General features: G+C 47.1%; 1 protein-coding gene across 2 annotated transcripts in view; it reads left to right on the top strand.

The window, feature by feature from the left end:
* The first annotated feature begins 325 nt into the window (after positions 1 to 325).
* Positions 326 to 22,208, top strand: part of PPP2R2B (protein phosphatase 2 regulatory subunit Bbeta) — a 104,132-nt gene continuing 82,249 nt past the window's right edge. For both annotated transcript variants that reach the window (XM_062002163.1, XM_062002165.1), the window contains exon 1: positions 326 to 638. In XM_062002163.1, the coding sequence (XP_061858147.1) occupies positions 560 to 638 (79 nt within the window). In that variant the 5' untranslated portion in view covers positions 326 to 559. The remainder of the gene's footprint in view (positions 639 to 22,208) is intronic.

Below are 22,208 nucleotides of genomic sequence, written 5' to 3'. Positions count from 1 at the left end.
CGGCACCGGCCTCAGGGCGGCGGGAGCCGGCGCTGACAAACGGCCGCGGAGCGGAGCGGGGCGGAGCGGGCTGGGGCGCCGCGGAGCCGCCGCCCTCCGTCCCGACGTCCCGGCCGCGGGGCAGCCTGCTCGCCCGGGGCCCGGGGCCCGGGGCTCGGGCCGGTGCCGGGTCTGCGCCGCCCTGCAAGGACGGGCCGGGGCGCGGTGCTGCAGGGGTGCGCTCGCAGGCAGGACGGGCTTAGTCAGCACTGCCGGTCGCGCCTCAGCCGAGGCAGCGGCCGTGCCGGCCGGGCCGGAGCGCTCCGCTCTGCCGCCGGGGCCGGGGCCGCCGGGCCGGCAGCATGGGGGCCGGCCGGCCGGCTCTGCCAGCCGGGCAGCCCCAGCAGCGAACCGCCGCTGCCGTGTAGGCTGCCTGGGCACCGGAGGATCCTCATGGATTGAGCAGGGGTTGCGGTTTTTTCCCTTTTATTTTTTTTAGTGGGTGCGTTGGGTTTTTTTTCGGCTTTGTATGGTTTTATTTCCTTTTTTCTTCTTCTTCTCCTAATTACGGGTGTGGAAGATGAAATGCTTCTCGCGCTATCTGCCTTACATCTTCAGACCGCCCAGCGCCATCCTCTCCTCCAGCTGCCACGCGGAAGGTACGCGCGGGGCGCGGGTCCGCGCGGGGCTGGCGGCAAAGCCCCCCGGGCCGGGGGTCCCGCTGCTGGCGGGGAGCGGGGCGAGCTGCTGTCACGGGGCTGAGCCTCGCGGGAAAAAGGCTGAGGAGGAAAAATAAAAGAGACTCGAAGGGCGTCTGGAGGCTTAGCAGAAAATGACAGGGCACTAACTGCAAACGGGCAAGCTGCAGGACTGGCTTAAGGAAAGCTTCCTGGCTATGGTGCTGCACGTTTTTCAGCTTTATGTACTTTGTAAATTGGCCTTTAATTTATTAGGCTATTCCCAAGAAGATGAAAAAATCGTATCTAGGACTGCCTGCGTTTGGTTACCCACGGTTCCCTCATTAGTAAAGCCTGTTTTCAGGTCTCGGCAAAACAACTCTGCAGCAGTTTGGGATAAATGAAGTGTTCTCAGCAGTCTTTAAAATTTTCTGGGTAGGATTGCAAGGTATCAAGTCTGTTCACTGAGACCTCACTGGGACTTCTTCCATAGGAAGTGTTTGTTCATGCTGATTTACAGCCCTGTGTGATAGGACTGCGTGCACGTTTGCTGTGTGTGAACCATCAGACAGGTTTGTGAATCATCAGCAGTTGTCCAAACAGCTCAGCAGGATCAAAATTTCACACTGCTGCTACTCCCCTATGTGGAACCACAGCAATTTTCCTCATGTATCCCAAACAAAGTTAGTTAATGAGGAAAACCATCCTTCCTGCCACCCAGCTTTCTACAGACTCATTAATCTAAGTCTCCATACATAGCCTAAATTACCGACCTCATCTGTGAGCAATGGGAGATTCAGTCACCTTAGAGATGAATGCTCAAGGATGGTTTTGAAACGCTTGGCTTCATACTCTGCCCACTGTATCTAGGGAGCAAGAAGCACTGCAGGAAGCAGTATCTGGCCAGCACTCCTGGTGACTTGACCAAGAATGTTGTAAGGCTGAAGATACAGAGTGGAAGGACAAAGCAGGAAGGGCTGGGCAGTAGATGATGACACTCCAGACTAAAATGTTATCTACTTAGATTGCTGTTTTAGTCCAAGGAGACAGTATGAACATTAAATAAAAAAATTCTCAGAATTTCTAAGCAGGTAAAATTGTCTCAGTAGATAACTCAGACTAACTCTGGAGCTCTTTCTTTGAAAATTTCTTGGAAGATTTCATTTGTTTTCATGTTGACTTTGTCCAAAGGCACAGCTCCTTGAGATATGCTGAATAAGTACTTTCTGGATTGTTCTGCTGGAATAAGTAATTCAGTGAAGAAGCAGACCTCACTGTTCTAGGGGAGGTCATAGGAGACTACTGAGAGGAAAAAAGGAATTAAAGAATGCCACACTGGTTGCTGTTGCCTTCTCCATTGTAGACAATATATAAAGAACAAAACTTGTACAGAACTGTATCTCAGGACCAGTTATCGGATTGGGTGAAACTTGGGGTGAAAGTGAAGTCTAGGGAGTTTAAATGACTCTATTACAGGCTAAACTGCTAGTAGAACCAAGAAGAGAACCCAAGTGAGAGCCTGACTCCTGCATCAGTCCTCTTGGAGTGGCTAAAAAGCCAATGTAGTACCCAAGAACCCTCAGTATAAAATGTGCAGCAGGAGCAGGATCTAGTGCTTGTACCTCCATGATTTAAAGTGATGAAGTTGCAATTTAGTATCTCTGGTTCACTCTTGGTGGACTGCAGACTCATAAATGGACAGAACTATTCATGGGGTGAAGCTGTGATGCTCCAGGGACCAGATGTAGTCAGATGCTGTTCTGGTCAGTCTTTCAGCTAGGCTTTACTCTGCAATCAGAGAGAAGGCACAGAATGGCTAAACCTGTCAAAGAGAAGAGGCTCCTGTCCTACCCAGCCTGGCAAAGATGTCTCTCTTAACCAGAGGATAAACTCACAATTTGTGAGTCTTCAGCGTGCTCTGTACTTACCCCTTCCTTGCAAAGGTGTTCCTCCATAGACCCCTCTGAACCCAGCTCTATCAAGACTGAAACCCCAATGTATTCTTTGTTACCCCACTGTAAGAATTCTCTTCTTCATTCTTCTCAGATTCCTAGAGTTGTAAACAAGAAGTCTAGGTCAGCAAAGAGCCTGTATCAGAGAACAAAGACTGTGCATTCAAGATATAATAAACCTGAAATTCAAGAACATTTATCTGCTCTGCCACTGCCTATGAAACAGATTTAGAAAGTTGCAGCTGAGTTCTCATTTATTTCCTCACAGACCAGTTTGTTGTTTGTCTCTGCCTTGCTGTGAAGTTACAGTCCTTGACTGGCAGTGTCCATGGGAATGATCCAGCGTCGTCATTGTTACTGTGGAGGTGGAGGGTTATGGTGATGAACGGGAAGGAGAGAGTGCATCTGGGGAAAGCCAGTGCAAGTGAAGTGCCTTAGGTGGTGGATGTGGTGTGGCTAAGCAAGAGACATGCTGGCTTGTCTCAGGTGAGCTGTTGTCACTGTATTCCTGATGCTTGTCGTCATCCAGAAATGCCAGCTGTCCTTGCACTGTGTGGCTTGGGATGCAGTGTAGCACCTGTGGCTTTCGATCTTTTGAAAATGTTGACTACTTGCGCTTGTAGTAGCACAGCACAGTGATGCATTCAGACATGAGGTTAGTGTCACATGTTGGAATTCAGTCCCATGTGTACCATTCACCTTAAAGGTATGCCTGTGGTTTGTCTGGATGACAGCAGTTGGACAGAATTTAGTCCCAAAATACTATCCTTTGGACTCTGGTTGCCGTTCCTGAACTGTATTGAAATGAGGAATATTGCTGTAGAAAAACATTTCTAGATCTATTACTTAACATGCAAATCAGCTATTTGGGTCTTCCTTGTTCTCAATTCAGTGTGTGCACTGAAAATTCATCCAAATACATCTTCCAATGTGGAATATGCACTGTGGGCTTTCCATCATTTATTATTTGCTGGAAAACGGATTAAATGACAGAGGCATCGGTGCCTAATCAGAAGCATGTATGTGTTGGCATCAGGTTTGTGGATGGGCTGCAGCAACTGCCAGACTGCGGATATACATTTAGAAAATAAAATACTTCAGAATGAATACATCTATACTGATCAAAATAACCACCTCATTTTTTAAATGCAAACTTTTTTCATAAAAGCCTTCTCCAACATGTTCAACTCGAGGATGTAAAAGGTCATTTAAATTATTAGATAAGTAACCTTCAGGAAAAAAAAGCCTTTGAATCAAGACAATATCCTTTCCTGCAGGGAGGAAGCAAGCACAAAGATGGGAAGTGAGTTCTCATGAGGTCATACAGTCACCAAACTTTGAGTCATGCATGTTTTTCTTTCAGAATTTAAACAGAAATGTAGTTTTGTGCACTTATCTGAGCAGAGTTTGAAACTCTGGCTGTTCCACAGAAGTATTAATTATTTTCAGTACTTTAGTTGATGTTTAGACATTGAATAGTTATTTACTATTCTTAAAATCTGTTATTGTGCTTAGGAGATCTTGAACTGCTTATTAGTTTGACAGGCCAACAACTTGAATATGTTTTCAGTAACTTCCAAGTTTTTCCAAATTTGGTTGGCATTGAGTTAGGCTGAAGGTCTCAAACAACTTTGTATTTCTCACTGGTAAGTTCAGTCATTCATCGCTGCAGCTGTGGGATCTCAGTGCAATAGTTTGTTAGTTCTATGAAGGTACAAAGCCATGAACAATACAAACGCATCTGCTTTCAGTTCACTCCCTAAGACTGCATTTGATGGGGATTATTTAAACATTAGTCTTTATTTAATATTATATACTTTCTCTAATAGCTGGATTTAGTGCTAAGGTCTAGATACAATTTTTTAATTGTAACAGAAAAATAATGACACCTATTTGATGCTGGAGTGCTAAAAATCTGGACAATGCAATGAAAACACATTTAGGGGGTATACGTCAAAGAAGCACTGCTACTTCCAAGATAGGTTCAAAACAAATACATGCTATAGATGTTGTTGTACTATTAGATTAACTCTAATCCTCACAACCATATCATAAGAAACTTTAGCACTTTCTTTATATTTCCTGTGTACTTTTCTGAAAGATGAAAAGGAAGTGTCCACTAAGCATACATCATGTCAGGCCAAAGGTGTGGCGGCTGGTTGCTGCTGTCAGTAGGCTCAAGCAGTACTGATACAAGCCATCAACTCACTGTTCTGCACCAAGTCACGATATTTCTGGCTTTGGAGCGTCCACTAGGAGCTTGGTATTACTCTGCAGCTCATTCCTGCACATTCTTTATTCATGCAAATAGTGCAGAGTGACTAAATCAGTAGCTTATGGAGAGTTATGGCAGTAGCACATTATGGGCAGTGGCAGGCCAAGTGCAAGGTTTGTCACCATTGGTGTGGAATTCTGATGCTGGCTGGTTTTCTTTCTCATGGGACAAAACCTAGCCTTGCACTGTACTATGGATAGATTCTGTTTGATTGGGAAAAAGAAAACATAGAAATGAACAAAAATGTCCTATGTCCAACTTACTCAAAACTGAGACAGTGCCCAACAGATACAGCAGGTCTGTGGGCGTGATACGAATGGGGAGGAGCCACTGCTAGCAACGAAGGGTTTCAAACCCTGCTCTGCTTTATCCTAGCTGCTCTCAGACACAGATGTGGAAGGAGCAATACTGCCCAAACATGACTCATGTTGGAGAACAACAAGTCGAGGGGAGCATGGCAAGGTCTTGAATCACAGCTGCAGAAATGAAAAACAATGATCTGGCTGTACAGTTAGCACAGGCCATGATCTGGCTCTGAGTCTCATTAGATAACATCTCAGCTGTCTTTATTAGGTTATCACCATGGCTGCACTCACTGCCCTCCTGGCTGTGCATCTGGCACTTCTACTGGGAACGCTGGCTCTCTTGGGAGATGATCTTGGATATTTCACCTATTCTAGTCCCTGCTTAGTAAGGCTCCTGCACAGCAGTGTGGGATTTGTCACATCCCTCCAAAATCAAAGTATTGGGTCAAAGCTGGAAGAAAATACGGGTAGATTTCTTCATGGGATGTTGGATGGAATTTAAAAAGTAGCATGGAAATAAGCCTTCAGAGTCATCTAGTGGGATTAACTGTACTTATTGATAGTATTGACATGGTACAGATGTCCTTAGAAAGATCTTAATCCATGCCAGATTTGGACTGGAATCTTACTCCCATCCAGTTGGCTTCTAGGCTCTTCTAATTTAGCAATAAATGAATTCATAATTGACTCGAGATTTTCGAATGGGAGGAGAAAACCAGCATGCCATATTGCTTCTCCCAAGATTTAAGTGATAATTATTACAGTTAGCATGTAAATGTACAGTCAGAGAAGTGATGAGTGGCTGGAGGGTTGGTAAGATCTAGGGAGGTCACCTTTCTGTTTGCAGCAGGCTCTAATAAAGCAGATACTTAACAGGTTCTTGTCAAACTTCTCCAACTTACCAGGTTCTTGTCAGTCCTCAAAGAAAACAAAATTGTTGTCTTTGCTGGTAATCAGTTCTAGTGCTGAGCTGTCTTCAAAGTTTGTGTTCATTTATCTCTAGCAATACTATCTGCAAGTTAAAATGATTCTCAGTCTCCATTATGTAGCCTGCAGAAGAATTGTTCAGCATTGGCTTTGTCATGATGTTTTATGTAGTCTTGTTCAATTAAATTTCCTGCCTGAGCCTATCTTTAGAAGTGAAGCTTTCTGAACCTTTTACAACTCTTGTTCTGCCCTTTTATTTTCCCTCAAAGTGGGATAGCCAGGAAGGGAGCTGGTACTGTAACCAAGATTGTAACCATCCTTAGTAGAGAATGTGTTTTGTGTACATACTTTATGGCAGCCTGCTGATCTGTTGGCGTTGGTGTGACCTTTGGGCCAATGTTGCTGTTGACTTAATTAAGTTTGTGCTCTTTAGTGCATCTATGTCCTCCACTGCAATGAGTTTTCCATGCACAACAGAGGAATTCTGGCTGAAGTTACGAGTTTCTGTATTGGTGTCATGACTGTGTCAGGTCACCCCGGGCCATGAAAACTGCAGGTTTGTTAAGGGTTAAGCTGTCAGCCTTCCTCACCTCCACCCTCCTGCCAACTTCATTTTAAAGTCAAACTGTTGCGTTTTCCCTGCTTTCTTTTCCTTTGGGAGAATCTTCAGTCCTCGTAAGCCTTTCAGTGTTAACCTGTAGGGTAAGACTAAAAAGCATGGAATTCTCATTGATGAGGCCCTGTCAGCTCCGTGGGTATGTACATCTGCTGCAGTTGCAGGTAGTTGGTGTAGCTGGTCCAGGTTTCCTGGTGGAAAGCAGAGCTGATCCCACCCGTGCTGGTGCAGGGTGGGCTTCTGGGGATATTGCTGAAATCCAGTTCAGAAGAAGCTCTCTAACACTCGATTTAGTAGTAGAAAGCAGGTGTTACTCTACTCAGCTGTACTACTGAGCAGAGAAGGAGAAATGAAAAGGTAGTTTAATAAATAGATTGTAAAAAAATCAATAGGGTAAATATTGTGTATTTGAAAATCAATGTTTCTTTCAAGGCCTCCAAAGAATGGCTGGCACCCGTGCCCTGGAGCAGCCTGAGCTGCAGCTGCAGCAGAGACACAGGGCAGTGACTGTCCATGGCAAGAGTGGGCACTAGTCCATGGTGCAACCCCAATCCAGCCTGCTGCTAGGTACAGAAAGCCCTTGTCCCTGACTCCTGTCGTCCCCTGAGAGAGGGCAGAGCCTGCCAGAGTCATCCCAAGGGCACGTCAGGATGATCCACGGCTGTCAGACGGGTTCCAGCGCCATGCCACTGCCGCTGCTGTACCAGCTGTAAATGGCAGAGCTCAGCAGCAGTGAGCTCTCCTCCCTCCAGCAGTTCAGGTCTGTCCTGCAGGGAGTTTAAACCGAAAGTGGATGTGAATTTGATCTTCAGAAATCACATGTACTTCTAGGTTATAGGCTGCCTATGCAGAGAGCAAGGGAGGGCATGGACTAATTCTGATCTTTGCTGCTTGATAAATCACAGCAACTCTTCTGTCTTTTATAGTTCCTATGTCTCCCTGACCCTGGGGCATCTCAGATTTGGCTTTATCGCCTCTGCGAACAGTGGGAGTCATGCAAAAAGCACAACTGCCCATTACAAGCCTGTTGCTGAATGCCTTAGCACTGTGATGCTGCCAGAGTCTGCTGGACTTGCCTGGAGGCTGTGTCAAGTCCTCTTGCGCCCTTATAAAGCTCCTTGCGCTCCGTGTGCATGGGCTCTGCTCCTCTTTCAAGTTTGTACAAACATACACAAATAATTTTACAAACGAGGATCCCGCGCTCTCTCTTAGGTACCAGTATTCTGACAAAGGCCAAGCTAGAAAAGATCAAACAGTGCCTGCTTTGGTATATGAGGCCTGGAGCTAACTTGGTTCGTTTAATGTGATTAAGGAAATTATCTATTGCTTTAGGAATACCTTCACCTGTAGTTTATTAATACGGGGTGTTCAGACTGTACAGTGCCTGACTTAGAAATTCTTCTATGGCAAGGTAAGCTACAGGCACCACCCAGTAATCGGTGCTCTTGTGAATCTACATTTTAGCTCAAAGTTAAATGCTATTTTAGTGAAAAAATGCACTAAATAATGAAATCTATCTTTAGTCAGATTCATTATTTTTGGAATAGCTTGATACAAGATTTGGGGTCCTTGAAAGACCACAATGTGACTTTCATTTAAAAGGAGGGATTTTGAAGTTAACTCCCAGAGTATTTGTATGAATAGTTCCCCGACTTTGAAAAGCTACCAAAGAGTGGAGCAATTCCTGTGTTTAAGCAGCCCCAAGGTAATTATCTTTTTGTTTTCTCTGGAACCTTTTTCAGTTTTCCATTTTTCTGTATTTCTCAGTTTGTGCCCAAGCTTTGCACTAGCACATTTGGAGGTTCCAGCAGAGGTAGCATGAAGGCCAAGATTTATTCACTTAGGGTTGAGCCAGTTTTAAAGCTTGGCTCATAGATGCCCTTAAGCTAGAGGGTAAACTTTAAAGGGATCTAATGTGAAAGCTCAGCCAGAGGCACCTTAAAACTAGCTCCTCTGACTGTGCTCGATCTCTGCATGATGCTTTTCAGGGCAAAGCCTGGTCTGGATGCTGGAGAGCTCTCAGGATGGCAAGACCTCACAGCCAAATCTTTGGCCTGGAGTGAACCTACAGTAGCCAATTTTCTGTTAATTCTGTTTTGAAGACTTTCACTTTGTTACTATGATGACCCTTAACCATCAGCCTGTCAGTTTTGTCCCCACTGTGTTGACCACAAGTGGGTTTATTTTTCTGGTGAGTCATTCTATGGCTTCAACCCGAGTTAATCAGACTCCAGCAGCTGGGAGCTTTGCTGAGGCCCTGAATTACCCTGGAGTCGAACCCACATAAATTAAATCTGAAGGAGCATTAATACTACAGAATAGTATGTGCATTAGAGGTAGAGAAAGATTGTTTAAGTATGCAGATATGGTTTGGTGTAACTAATAGTCTATAATTACATGAACAGGGGCCATTAGTTGAAGGCTGATGGAGGAGAACGCTATGTTAAGACTGAGCTTTCTGCTATAATTGCATTTCCTGATTTAGCTGTTCTTTAATTTCTCAGTCTGAACAGCTCTTGCTTTTTAGTGAAGAACATCAGACTTGCTCTAATCTCAGTTTCTGTGTTTTTCAGAACTTGCACTATGTGCAGGAATCCAACCAGTCTCTTCTTTCTGTAACAGTAATGAGGTTAATTTTGTGCAGCCACAAAGAAATGGCTTGTTGCTAAGGGGAAAAGATGCAGAAGGCTAGGCATAATGTCAAAATGAGGCATGGTACATGAGAACTATTTCTCCTCCCAGTGAGCTGCAGGCCTTGTTTCTGCTGTATCCATTTCTCTTCATCCGTGTTTACATGGAGGATGTAAATCACACAGCTCTGCCCAGCTCCTCCTATGCTGCCAGCCTTGAGGTGAGAGATGTGCTGCAGCTGAGGAGAAGGGAGAGCCATAGGCACCCCTCCGGGCTTCTTTAATATGAGAAGTTATAAATTTTGTCCTGCCTGGGTTTGATGTAGGAGTACTGGTAGCAGGTGTGCTCTTCATTAAATGGCAAAAAGCCCAGCTGCCAGATTCAGCTCTTGGTGTTTAGGCATATCAGTGGTGCACATGGGTGAGTTCTGTCCATCGGGGTGACTGGTGCACCTGCTATTGTGTTGATGGTAACTTAGGAACTGCAAAAAACTTGCCTTGGTTGCACTGATTGCATTTCCTGTGTATTTTTCTTACTCTGTCCATTTTAAAGCCTTTTAGGAAAAAAAAAAAAACCCAAACCAAACAATTTAAATATTCCTATGTGTAATTACAGAGTTCTACTTTGCTGTCTGCTAGCTTTAGAAATTTATAAAAGAGAGGAAGAAGGCTGTTTCAGCCGTCACAGATATGGAACTTTCTTCTTGCAATTACACTCTTTTCAGTATAATTTTTTGCTATAGAACATAGTAATGGCAAGATTTGTGGGTTTTGTCTGAATGGTGATGCTCTTGGAGAATTTTCATTGAGGAAAAAGTGTACAAGCCGCTTTGGAAGATGTTATTCTTTTGTTAAGAACTCATCTTAACTCAGTCTCTCTCCTTAATATATGGTAAATTTTATCTTTTAAGAGGCAGAGTCAAAAATGAGAGGGAAACCTGCTCTGGATGATTCCTCTGTGCTTTGTTACTTGATCAGACGCTCCAGCTTTTGTGTCCCCAGCTCTGCGGAGCCACAGCCCATTCCTCATGGTGGAGAGGGAAGAAGCAGAGATCCCTCCCCTAGCCTCCTTACTGTGTCACCTAAATCAGTGAGGATTGCCCAGGCAGGAGGGACCCCATGGCCCAGGCTGCAAGTGGGTGGATGCCCGCAACAGATGGATACCTGACCAGAGGCTGTGGTAGGAGAAAGAGATTGGGAAGAAGCCAGGAGAAGGAACGTGGTATCTCACAGCCCAGGGAGGAGGGACATGGTGTAACTTTCTACCACCCAGTGCTCAGGCAGTCTGAAAACCAGCTTCTGCTGCCATTGCTCCTCAGCCTCTCCCTGCACTCTTGAAAATGGCAATTGCAACATCCCCGTTCAGGCTCAACCTTTGCTGTGAGAAGTGAGCTCTTGGCACACACTGGGGCTGATGTCTTGTGTTTCTGAATGGTACCTCCCTCCCTGTCTAAGGCCATTGGCCCAGAGGCTGTAACAAAACCAGACATTGGAGAAACCTAAAAACTGCTTTTTGTGGTCTCAGCTGTGGAAGATCCCAGATGCAATCTGTGAGTCAGGGATGCTGCTTTGGTCATGGACAGGTTTGGGCTGGCCTGGAATGCAGCTGGCCAGTGCAGAAACATTGCTTCTTAGGTTGGCAGCTGGGAGCCTCTTCCAGCCGTACTGGCAGCCCCTGGTCACACCACAGTGCCTGCCTCGGCTGCACTGCAGCCTGTCGTTCCTCCATCTGGCTCTGCTGCAGTTTGGATTCCTCCTGGACTCTGCAGATCCTTGCCACATCTTCTGGGCAAACATCTCTGTTGATTACCTGCAGATAATAACTACACCTTGACTGGGAGAGAGTCAGTGCCCAGTTCCTCCTAGTGCATGCTGTTGCTGAGCTCTGTGCTGGCTGCCTTGGCTGGAGAAGCAGATTTGCTGCTCCCTGGTAAAAGTGGTTCCTGTCTCTGTACTGCACTGGGCTCTAGGCTGGGAGCTAACAGTAGGCTCTGCTGAAAGCCAGTATAAACATGGGCAGAGGTCTAAGCTGCACATGATGCTCTCATCAGTTAGGAGTGGGATTTTTTAATTCTAGCCCCTAGCATTTCTAAACCTCTTAATGCAACATGGAAGTGCTTTGTATCCATAAATAAGCTCTCATAGTATAAACCTTTCTATATTGAGGCCATGATCCCTCACACAATCTTACACTACTTAATGTTCACAGCCATAAATGATGTGACTGTGCTGAAGTAAGTTGGGCTTTTTTTTTTTAATGGGACAGATTAAAAAAGAAAAGCCTAGTAGCTTGTAGGCTCAGAGAAGGCCTGAATTGGAGATAGCTTTTATCATTAAATGTGTATGTGCATTTGCACTAATTTCCCAGGCTAAAACAGGACCTCATTCCTATTCTCTCAATGCTATTGGGTTGAGAGTGGGACTGAGTTTGCTTTTAAATTCTCATGGTCACAACACTGAGCTGCTACTTGAAATGGATTAATCCTCATATCCTACAGGGACCCTTCTGAGCTATTTGAGTAAACGTGGTTGGGGAGGTTGTTCAGGTTTTGCTACCTTTTGGATGGGCATCAGGCAGTCCCAAGGGACTTGTGTCAAGGCCCTGGGGTTGTCTTTGATCAAACTTTAGTGATTATTGACATGGAATAAGAGTGTTATGGGCTGACTCATGAGGCCACAAAGCTCGGGTGAAGTGAACTGGGACTAGTCTGTCCTTCTAAGCTTTGCTATTTAGCAACACCCTGGGAAAATCCTTGACCATTGAGTTCATTGTAGTAAGTGGGAATGAATGTTTTAGCAGGAGACAATTCTGCTGAGCTTGGGACTTTACAAAGTTTTAATTAAAATGCAATTGAAAGGATGGATCTAGATAAGCACTGCCAGGCAAGGTGGTATAAGAGTTGCATGCTGTTGACTTAAATGGCTCATTAAGGGCATTCCATGTGATTTCTTTTGAAGCTTTGTTTCTAGCCTTTGGTGCTGTGTATTTTCTTTTTAAAAAACAACCAGCCAAACAAAAGATATTACATATTTGCTTAAGACAAACTTTGGTGGTTATTTTTTTTTCAGTGACTCTGCATTCCCTCTCTCTTTTGCCTCTGAGCAGTACCAGTTCTGTTTGGGTAATACTACAAAGGAATACCAGGGCTGAAGACTGGGGAAGATGGGAAAAATCAGAAGTGTGTACTGGTAAGAGGCAGCACCCCATTGTCTCTCTCAGTGTTTGTATGGACTGATAAGGACTCTGTGAGACGATGCAGTTCTCTGGTGAAATCACTGGAGCACTGACATGCTATAAAGTCTGTAGCAGAGGTAAACTGGCTTAAGAGAGTCTAGTGCAGGGCCACAGAGATGATCAGGGGACTGGAGCATCTTCCTTATGAGGAAAGGCTGCAGGAACTGGGACTGTTTAGTCTGGGAAAGACTGAGGGGGGATCTCATTAATATTTACAAATATCTAAGTGGTGAATGTCAGGAGATTGGGGCATCATTTTTTTCTGTTGTGTCCAGCAACAAGACAAGGGGTAATGGGATGAAGCTATTTCACTGTGAGGGTGAGGGAGCCCTGGCACAGGCTGCCCAGGGAGGGTGTGGAGTCTCCTTCCTTGGAGGTTTTCAAGACCCACCTGGACACATTCCTATGCGACCTGATCTAGGTGAACCTGCTTCTGCAGGGGGGTTGGACTAGATGATCTCTAAAGGTTCCTTCCAACCCCTACCATTCTATGATTCTATGATTTGCTGCAAATTGATGTACAGGGGCAAGTCCTGTTAAAAAAAAAAAGCTGGATAGTCCTCTGCCCTGCAGATCTGCCGAGCTGACAAAATCTATCGGAGGGCATGCACTGGCAGAGCCCCAGGAGCCCGTTAGAAGCCCCGGCAGCGGGGCAGTTGGCTCGGCAGCGCAGACGGGAGACCGGCCGCGGCAAGGAGCGGCTGTGGCTTTTCCGGCGGCTGCTGCGGGAGCGCGTCGCCGGGAGCGCACCTTGCGCTGTTGCCGCGGGCATCCTGCGGCCGCCCGGACCTGAGGCCCTTTCCCGGGGCACCGCGGGGCTCTATTCCCGCTCTGCCTCGGCGGCCCCGGCCCCGCGCTTCTCCGTCCTCCCGGCCCGGCGCGCAGCGAACGCCGCTGGCTCGCGCGGCGGGCGCGCTCCCCCTGGCTGCCGCGTGGCGGCGCTGTTGGCGCTGTTGGCGCCTCGGTGCGCCCGCGGCAGCGGCCCCCCGCCGCCCTCTGCGCCCCGCGGGGGCCGGCAGCGACGCGGCTCGGGCTGCGCTGGGCGGTTTGGAGGCACCGGCCGCTCTGCCTCCTGCCTTTCGCCCCTGCCCCGCGTGATGCCCGCAGTACTGACCCCCCGGCCGCCCACCAGCGCGCCGCTGGGACGCCCGCCGGGTGCGGTCCAGCCCTTGCAGGGAGGTGGGGGGGTGGTGTCACGGCAGCCCCGAAAGACCACAGGCAGCTAGAACACGGTTCTTCTTTAATGACCACAGAAGTTGCTGAGGGCTTCTTATCAAAAAGGCTTTTAGTTGTGACTGCTTCATCCTACCATCACAGGGATTTGAACATGATTTTTCTTCCCCAGTTTGCATTGAGAAACTGCTCGCCATCCAGCTCCCGTGCGATCAGCAGTCTCAGTGCAATTTTGTATGTCAAACCATCTCCAACAAAAGAAAGAGCCGAATTCAGAGTGTATTTCCAAGGCTCTAGAGAGATTTCCGTTGTGTGACTGTATTTCACTCACTACAGATGGGTTCAGCTGTAGCTTCCCAGCGTTTGCGTGCCATCTATATTTAGTTAGTGCTTAAATCAGCACAAAGGTACCTTCTGTCATCCCTCCCACTCTGAAGAGACCTGATTGAGGTTGCAGGGTTGCACAGATAGAAGTGCTTCAGAGTGGGAGAGGGGAAGAGCAGCTGGCTGGGAAGCTGAGCTGCAGAGATCTCTCAGCCTCTGTCTGGCTTGAAATGGGGTTATTTTAGGCACTTCTGGGGAAAGCAGGAGGGTGAGTGTGGTCAGGGTGACCAAGTTGTAAGCAAAAATAGGGAAATTGTTTCTATTTATTGTCCCCATCACAGACAGTGTTGCTTGTGTGTTGGTGGGAATCTTCTCCCACCCAGTCAGTGCCTGTGGCAAGGGTGCACGTTTCCCTCAGCACCATGGCTGCGTTTGGCACAAACCACGGGCACAGCTCGGTGACTGATCAGGCCTAGAAGCGTGTTTAGCTGCTGGCTGGGTGGGCAGACCAGATGGTAAATACCCAGTGACAGCCTGCAGCTTCTCCATTTTTGTATGCTCTCTCCACTGAACCCACCCAGGAATGTCACAAATTACCATGCTGGCAGAGGGCGTGAAGAGCCACAAGTCCACCTGTACCAGCTTTATAAAAGCGATAGTCTTGAGATTTAATGTTCCTCTTCTCTACAGGTAGCGTTGCTAAAGCAAGATCACCAAAAAAGCCTCATGGATTCCTTAAATGTTGTGATGTTGTGGTGAAGCTGTGCAGATGTAATTGCCGTACACAAGACTCGTTTCTTACTGTGAAAGCCATGTAGTATACCGGTGACTATTTGACAGCAGCACAACGAATTGTGTTTGATACTATACTCTAAATAATTTTGTAATGTGGATGATAAAAGAGAAACCGGCTGTCATAGGCTGGCTTGCTATATTTGGGACTAGAGCACTATCAGCTCTGTAAAGCCATATGGTGGATTTATTCACAATCAGCAGTTCCTTTCAAATGCAAGTTCATGGCATTTACTAATACATTTTCCATCATGGAAATGGGGCTTGTAAGGCCAAATTTAGAGCGTATGTCTGTGGCCATTGGATGTGCTGCCCTCCATTACTTATGAGTAATGCTCCTCTCAGTCCTCCTTTGTCAGCCACAAGCCCTCACCAATCCCAGCAAGAGCCTCCATTACTTTTGACACTTGCCCCTACTCTACCAGATCTGGCTGAGGGCTGAGGGTCTTGGAGGTACCAGCTCTATGGGCAGAGGGAGATCCTCTTTGTGCAGGGGGCTCTAGGTCCAGAGCCAGTGCCAGGCATGCTGGGCATGGCAGCCCTGGCACTGCAGAGCAGGGGCTGTGTGCAGACCAAGGTATGCTCAGCACCTGGTTGAGGTGCAGTCAGGCCCCATCGTGGGTTTAGAGAAGAGGGTGAGATCACGCATGGCCACCAACAGTGGGATGCAGTGCTGGTCAGAAATGGATGGACCTGAGATGTGACTCCTGGATCTCTTCCTGATCTGACCTCTCAGTGGAAGTAACTACTGACAGCCCTGCTGTGGGCTGCTCTGGTCTCGGGCTATGTCCTTGTGAATCCTGAGCATCACAATTATCCCTGGTAAAAGTCTGCAACCTCACTGGCTGTGCAGGGAACAGAGAGTGCTCAGCTCCTCTTCCTTTTAGTACTCAGACCTTACCTGTGTGTTCCTTCGGGATCATTGCTGTGTGTTAGAGCTCAGCAGCTACCAGCCTGCTTCTCTCACCACTTTTGTGACTGATCTCACCACAAATCTTTCCCTTGTGCCTGTTCCAGCTGCTCTGCCCACCTGCATAATGGCGGCACTTAGCACTAAATAGCTTCAAAAAGGCCTTTTAAATGTTAACTAATGAAGCTGTTCAGCGTCTTTGTGAAGGAGCTATACATTATTTAAGGAACTCAAGGAATGAGCAGAAAAGGGACTGCAAGTGAGGCAGAGTTCAGGACTTGGTGCCTCCAATATAGGTGTGCTTTGTAGCTAAGTGCTGAGCTGCTCTATCAGTGTATTTCCTTTTGTTGAATATTTATTTTCATAATAATGCATTGCAAAATCTCAGCTTTCTAAAACATAAGCAAGGGACTTATCAGTTCTTAATCTCCGCTCTCACTAACCAGGGAACACAAGTTTACATCTTTGATTTGGAACTGGATGCAACCCTTTATTGGGCTCAAAAGCTACTTTTTCTGTCTCTTAGCACACCTTGTGTACTGAGACAGAGCACACTGGATTGCCACCTGCAGCTGAAATGAGAGGCTGGCAGTGGTTCAGGGGACAATGTTTTTAGGTATTCCCTTGAAGCACAGATACCTGGAAACTTCCATGACTGCGTATGCAAGCAAAAGAGATCAGTCTTGTGTCTCTGTGTGTGTGTTTACCTTCGTGCAATCTTGTGCCCTTTCACAGATACATCTCTTAGTGCTGGTAAGGTGCTTCGTGGGCAGTGAAGCCTTGAGTAGACTTTGGAGCTCTTGGGAAGTGTGATCACTACAGCCAGATCCTGCAACAGGAAAACAGGATCCCCAAGACCTGCCCAGGCCAACCTGCTGGCTCAGGCCCTCTGCTGCTCCTGGAACTCGTGCAAGGTTCACCCTACCATCTGACACCTAATGCCTACTGCTGTTTTGGCAACATATGCACGAGTAGGAGAAGGGAAGGGAGGCTGAAGATGGCCCTTGCTCTGAAGCCCTCGTTCCCTTGGGGAAACTGCTGCAATGACAATTAGCCAGATACCTCACCTTGCTCTTTCTTGACCACAATGGGAGATGCTCTTTGGCAGCTGCAATCCCAGGAAGTGCTGCATACAGAGAGGCAGGAGTCAGCATAAAACCACGTTGCTTGTATCCCAGTTTTTCATGGAGGAATGTATTTCGCTCTTGGGATCATTTGTTTAAAAAGGTTTAGTAATGGATGCATTAAATGGCTTCTACTTTTCCCTAGAGATTGGTGGAAATGGAGAGAAAGCCCGAGGAACAGTCAAGAGAATGGCAAGGCAGTAGTTCACCATTGCTCTGCATTTGTTTGGCACAACAATGCCAAACGTGTCTTACTGCTGGTTTGGAGTCAATGTCTTCGGCAGCAGAGCAGAGGCAGAGGCTGTGCCCCATGCCCTGGTTTGAGAACTGCCCTGTGTACACCGAGCTGCTCCTGTGGTGTGTCTCAAGGGTGATTCTTATCACTTAACCCAGAGTGATGTGCACCTGCAGCATACAGTTTGTGGAGGAACTTAAACATGTGCTGGATGGCATGACAGTGGTGAGTCTGCTGAGTGCTACCGTCAAACAACACAGCTGACTTGGAGCACAGTTGGGGGGCATCACCCGGGTGGCTGGAGAGGAAGCACACTACATATTGCTTAGGCCATCCTTGACAAAGCATTGCTGTCTAGTGCAGATGTTACAGTGGGCAGGTTTTTTTGTGCAGTGAGTGTCTTGTCATTAGAAACTTCATGAAAACCCACAAAGCCCACCTCACAAGAGTTACTGTTTTACATGAGGTGAAAATGTCTTCTGACATTCTTTCTTTGCTTCGGTCTTTGTAGCCAAGGCTGACCCTTGGAAAGCCCAGTCCAGCAAGGATAGTAGCATGGTCTGGGCAACAGAGGACTTGCCCTTGGTGGATGAGGAAGAGGTTAAAGACTTGCTGGGCAAGCTTAATGTCATAAATCAATGGATCCTGGTGGGATGCATCCGAGAGTGCTGAGGGAGCTGGCTGATGTGGTTCCTAAGCCACTCTCCTTCATTTTCAAACAATCATGCAGGACAGGCAATGTGCCTGAGGACTGGAGAAAGGCCAATGTCACTCCAGTCTTCAAAAAGGGCAAGAAGGACAACCCAGGAAACTACAGGCTGGTCAGCCTCACCTCCATCCCTGGAAAGGTGATGGAACAACTACTCCTGAATGTCATCACTGAACATATGAAGGAAAAGGTGGTTATCAAGGGGAGTCAATGTGGATTCACCAAGGGGAAATCCTGTTTGACTAACCTGGTAGATTTCTATGATTGCTTAACCAGCTGGCTAGATGAGGGGAATTCTTCTAATAATTAGTGAAACTGGTATATTTTCTTCTTTCTTCTGCTTGGGAACCTCACTGCCTCAGTTATGTGGATACCCGGCCTGTGGATCTGAGTTGCTGGTATTTAGCTGCTGAAGCATCCTGCTTTTTGTGTATGAGTAGATACCAGTCAATACCATGATCCTGTTAAGCCAGTGACTGCCTGAGCAAGGTTGATACTGTTAAGGGGTTTGCGCTGCAGTTTGTTTTTATTAGGAGCTATGAAAACGGAAATGACTTTGGGCTGTCATTGAACACTGATTAATGGCAGCACACAGCAGCAATGAGAAATGCATTGATCCCAAAGGAGGTTTGAGTATGCTGAGCACCACGGGTGTGCTGCACACACCAAGGTTGGGCAGCAGCTGGGGGTGAGTGCCCACCTTTGGGGCTCGTGCTGTGGTTTGTGCCTCCCTGCCTGAGGGGTGATGCAACTGGGTCACTGAGCCAGAGTGAGCTGAAAAGTGTGGTTCTGGACTTTAGTTAATGAACAGTACATTTTTTGTGAAATACTTTGTTTTCTCTTCTGTAACATTTGTGATGTAATTTAAAATAGCACAGGGGACTGTAAATGTGTGGGTCTCCACTGCTTGTGGAGTGAGCACAGCAGGACTTGGCCATCCTGGAATGGTGAATCTCAGAGCTTGTCAGAGCCATTGACTGAGCAAATCCTATACCTGACTCAACCATAGAGTTATTTTATTTCTTTTTAATAACCTTGATCAAGTTCCTTGACCTTTTGGGACCCAGAGACTCCAGTAAGCAGTAAGAGTGCTCTGAATGCTTTTTCTCCCTTACTCTTTGTACAAAGCACCTAGACATTTCCTTAGTGTTAGCTCCCTTTCTTTTAATAGTATGTGTACCTTGAAGTAATACCACACCTTAAAAATGCATTCTGTTGTTACCCAAATACACAGGGACCTCCAGCTGGTCCAGGCCATCTGTTGAACATTGAAGGTGGGACTCACACATGGTAGGGCAGTGTTCCTTGATGAGAACTCTGAAGCAATCCCAGGCTGCTTACTGGAGTGCTCTTGTTTCTCAGGCCCTTACTGCACGTATTTCTCATCAGCACTGGTGGGGAGGTCCCAGTGTGCCCTGTGCTCTTGGACCCAAGGTCTGTCTCCACACCAGCAGATGGAAAGGTCATGACCCAGCATAGTTCTGTCATTTTCCTCCTTCAGTCTAAAGTTGTGTATGAGAGGGAGGGAACCTGCCTGGACACCTCTGCTTCTGTGTGTGGGGCTGGGACCAGTGTGGTGGGGATGAGTGACCAGGATTTCCCTGGGCATTCAGCTCTCCAGAGCCCACTGGGCGACACGATCTGCAGAGCATTCTGGGTTCTGTGGGTGAGGGTATGGGCTTATCCTTGGCTGGGAGAAACTGTGTCTCTTGTCTGGGTCCACATCAGCAAAGTGGGTCAGGGCTACACTGTTGTGTGGGGGCCTGGGATGAGCCCAGGCAGAGGCCAGCAGCGCTGACTCCTGTGACAGCTGACAGTAGCATGAATGCCCTTCACTTTGTCACTTGCTGGTTTTTGTTTAGTGTCACAACTGGGCTTGACCTGGACAGAAGGCACAGCTCCAGGCACTTCTATGGGAGAGCTCCACCCTGTGAGGCTGGGCTTTCCCATGAACTTGGTTTGTAAGGATGTTGGTCACCTTGTAAGGCAGCTGCATAAAATAAACCCAGAATAAAATGTGTTCTTAACTTTAAAAACACTTCTAACAGTCTCTCCCTTCTGCACTTGATTTCACCTCCTGCTCAGAGACCGACAGGCTGCAGGCTCCTGTGAAATCAAGAAGACCTTGGTGCTCCAGCAATATTAAGAGTCTGGCTTTAAACACCTGAACTACCCATTGAAGAAGGATTGTTGCAATGGGTGTGCTTAGAGATTTCATCCACTAGTCTGGGCTGGATCAGATCACAGCTGACTCTAAATCTGGGGCCATTTGTGTCACCTTTTCCCCTCAGCTGCTGTCAGAGCTTGGGGCTGGTGGGGCTGGAGCAGTGGCAGTGCTGCCATGGCAGGGTGGGTATGGTCCACACATGGGGCTGGGCAGAGTCTCATCGGCTCCTGGGATGGTGGGACATGTCCTGCCTGTCTGCACAGCAGCGTTTTCCAGGTGTTGGGAAGGGGTGAGTCAAGAAGGGTGTCAGTCCAAGAGAGAAGGCCATGGTTGTTGCAAGCAGAGCTCACCTTACAGTTTTCTTTCGTTCACTGCTCGTTCTCAGAGCCATGGGATACCCATTCACTGGCATATCCACGCAAGCCGGCAGACACACCAGTGCCAATCCAAGCTTGCACGCTGGTGTTATTTCTTTAATCTTGTTTCTTAGTAACCCGCCTGGAGTGGAAAATTCACAACAAAACCAATGCATTCAAAAGCGGGAGCTGACGAGAAGGCTTCCCTTTTATTTTTGATTTTGCCTTTTAAATTCAATGTTCCTCATCTGAAATGAAAGAGTAAGCAACTCAGAAGCAGATGGCAACAAACTCGCTGTTCTAACCCATGGAAAAAGCCCATGAAGGTGTGTTTTTTGACCTGCTGCCACATAGTTAGATGCTATTCCGTTGAAAGAGGCTAATTGACTGTTTAACCTAATAGCAGCTGTTCCACACTGTTAATCTGAAGTCTTAGGCGACAGAATAATTGGAGAAGCAAACAAATCCAATTGATGAAGAGCTGGAACAGCCTAAGAGCAAGAGGCAAAAGTGTTTGTTACTTGGGGAGACAAGAGGCAGTTGTGTTCCCTGCATGATTTTTTTTCTGTTTTGTCCCTGTGGGTACGGGCACCAATGCAGGTCATCATTCCCTGTGGCTGGGACAGCCTGCAGCACCAAGATGAGGCTCTGGAAATGTTCCTGGGGGGCTCCTGACCTGAAGATCTGAGGGCCTTGCAGTTTGCTGAGGAAGAGGGTCAGGAGTCACCCAGAGATGCTTATTTTCAGGAGACATGCAGGACCGCAGTGACAGTTCCTGGTGCATGAGCAGGTTCAGACCTGGGGATGCCTGGTGCAGAGCAAGGAGCAAGGCATGAGGGCAAGCAGGTGCTGCCTGCACCCACTGCATGGCCCCTGGGGCGTTCTAGTGCCTTACCCATCCTCCTCTAGCTGGGCAGGCAAACAGCTTTCTGTCTCTGGGGGTGCTGTACCCTGAACATGAGTGCACACACAACTGCATGGCAAGCATATTGCCTGCAGATGAGTCCATTTACAATCCTCTGTTGCTCGAGCTGCCCTCAAATCTTTGTCTTCTCCTTTTTGTGCTGGCTTTGTAATTTTTCAAGGGTGGTTGTCCTTGAGAGGAAAGACATTGCAGATTTGCTGTGCTTGACATCACTCTTCGTGTGTCTAAACTTAAAAGCCATAAAATTCACACTGATGAAATTTCACACGTATAAGACTGGGAAGACCATGGAGAATGTTTTTGATAGAATGTCATGGCCATATTTTTCTGACACAAATTATTTGAGGGCAGGAATGAGGGGAATATTGCTTGTTACACCCTTGACATCTGTTCCTATAAATTTAGGTCTCAGGAAGCTGGAGCATTGCAGCCTCTTTGCCATAGTCTGTTGGCAGAAGTTACGTATGATAGTGCGTGGATCTAAAATAGACTCTGCAGTCAGCAGGATTCTAACTGACCCTCTTTCTGGTTGGATGTGGCAAACTGGAGTGGAGGGGCGAAGGGAGTTGAAGTGTGGGAAGTGCTTGAGACAAGCTGGTGAGGCCTTAGAGATGCAGGTGCCAATGTCTGCGATTCGTTTGGGAGGGGTCGAGTGGTGTGCAGCCTCTTGTCTCCAGACATCCTTCTGCAGCAGTTCAGGGGTGTAGTGCTACAGAGTAGATGGAGTGAGTTGCTAATACGTGTCAACTTGGGATAATCATGTGAAATCCAGTATTCAGATGCCTTTTTTAATTAGCACAATTGCTTGGTTTAGGTGAGTAATCATGGCAGGACTGCATACAAGCTGACATTCAGTTTTGCATATATATTGCATGAAGAATGGGGTGTTCAGTGTTT

This window comes from Colius striatus, chromosome 9, assembly GCF_028858725.1.
Source record: "Colius striatus isolate bColStr4 chromosome 9, bColStr4.1.hap1, whole genome shotgun sequence".
NCBI lineage: Eukaryota > Metazoa > Chordata > Aves > Coliiformes > Coliidae > Colius > Colius striatus.
Note: the sequence above shows the minus strand (reverse complement) of the source record. Positions and strands in the feature narration are given on the sequence as shown.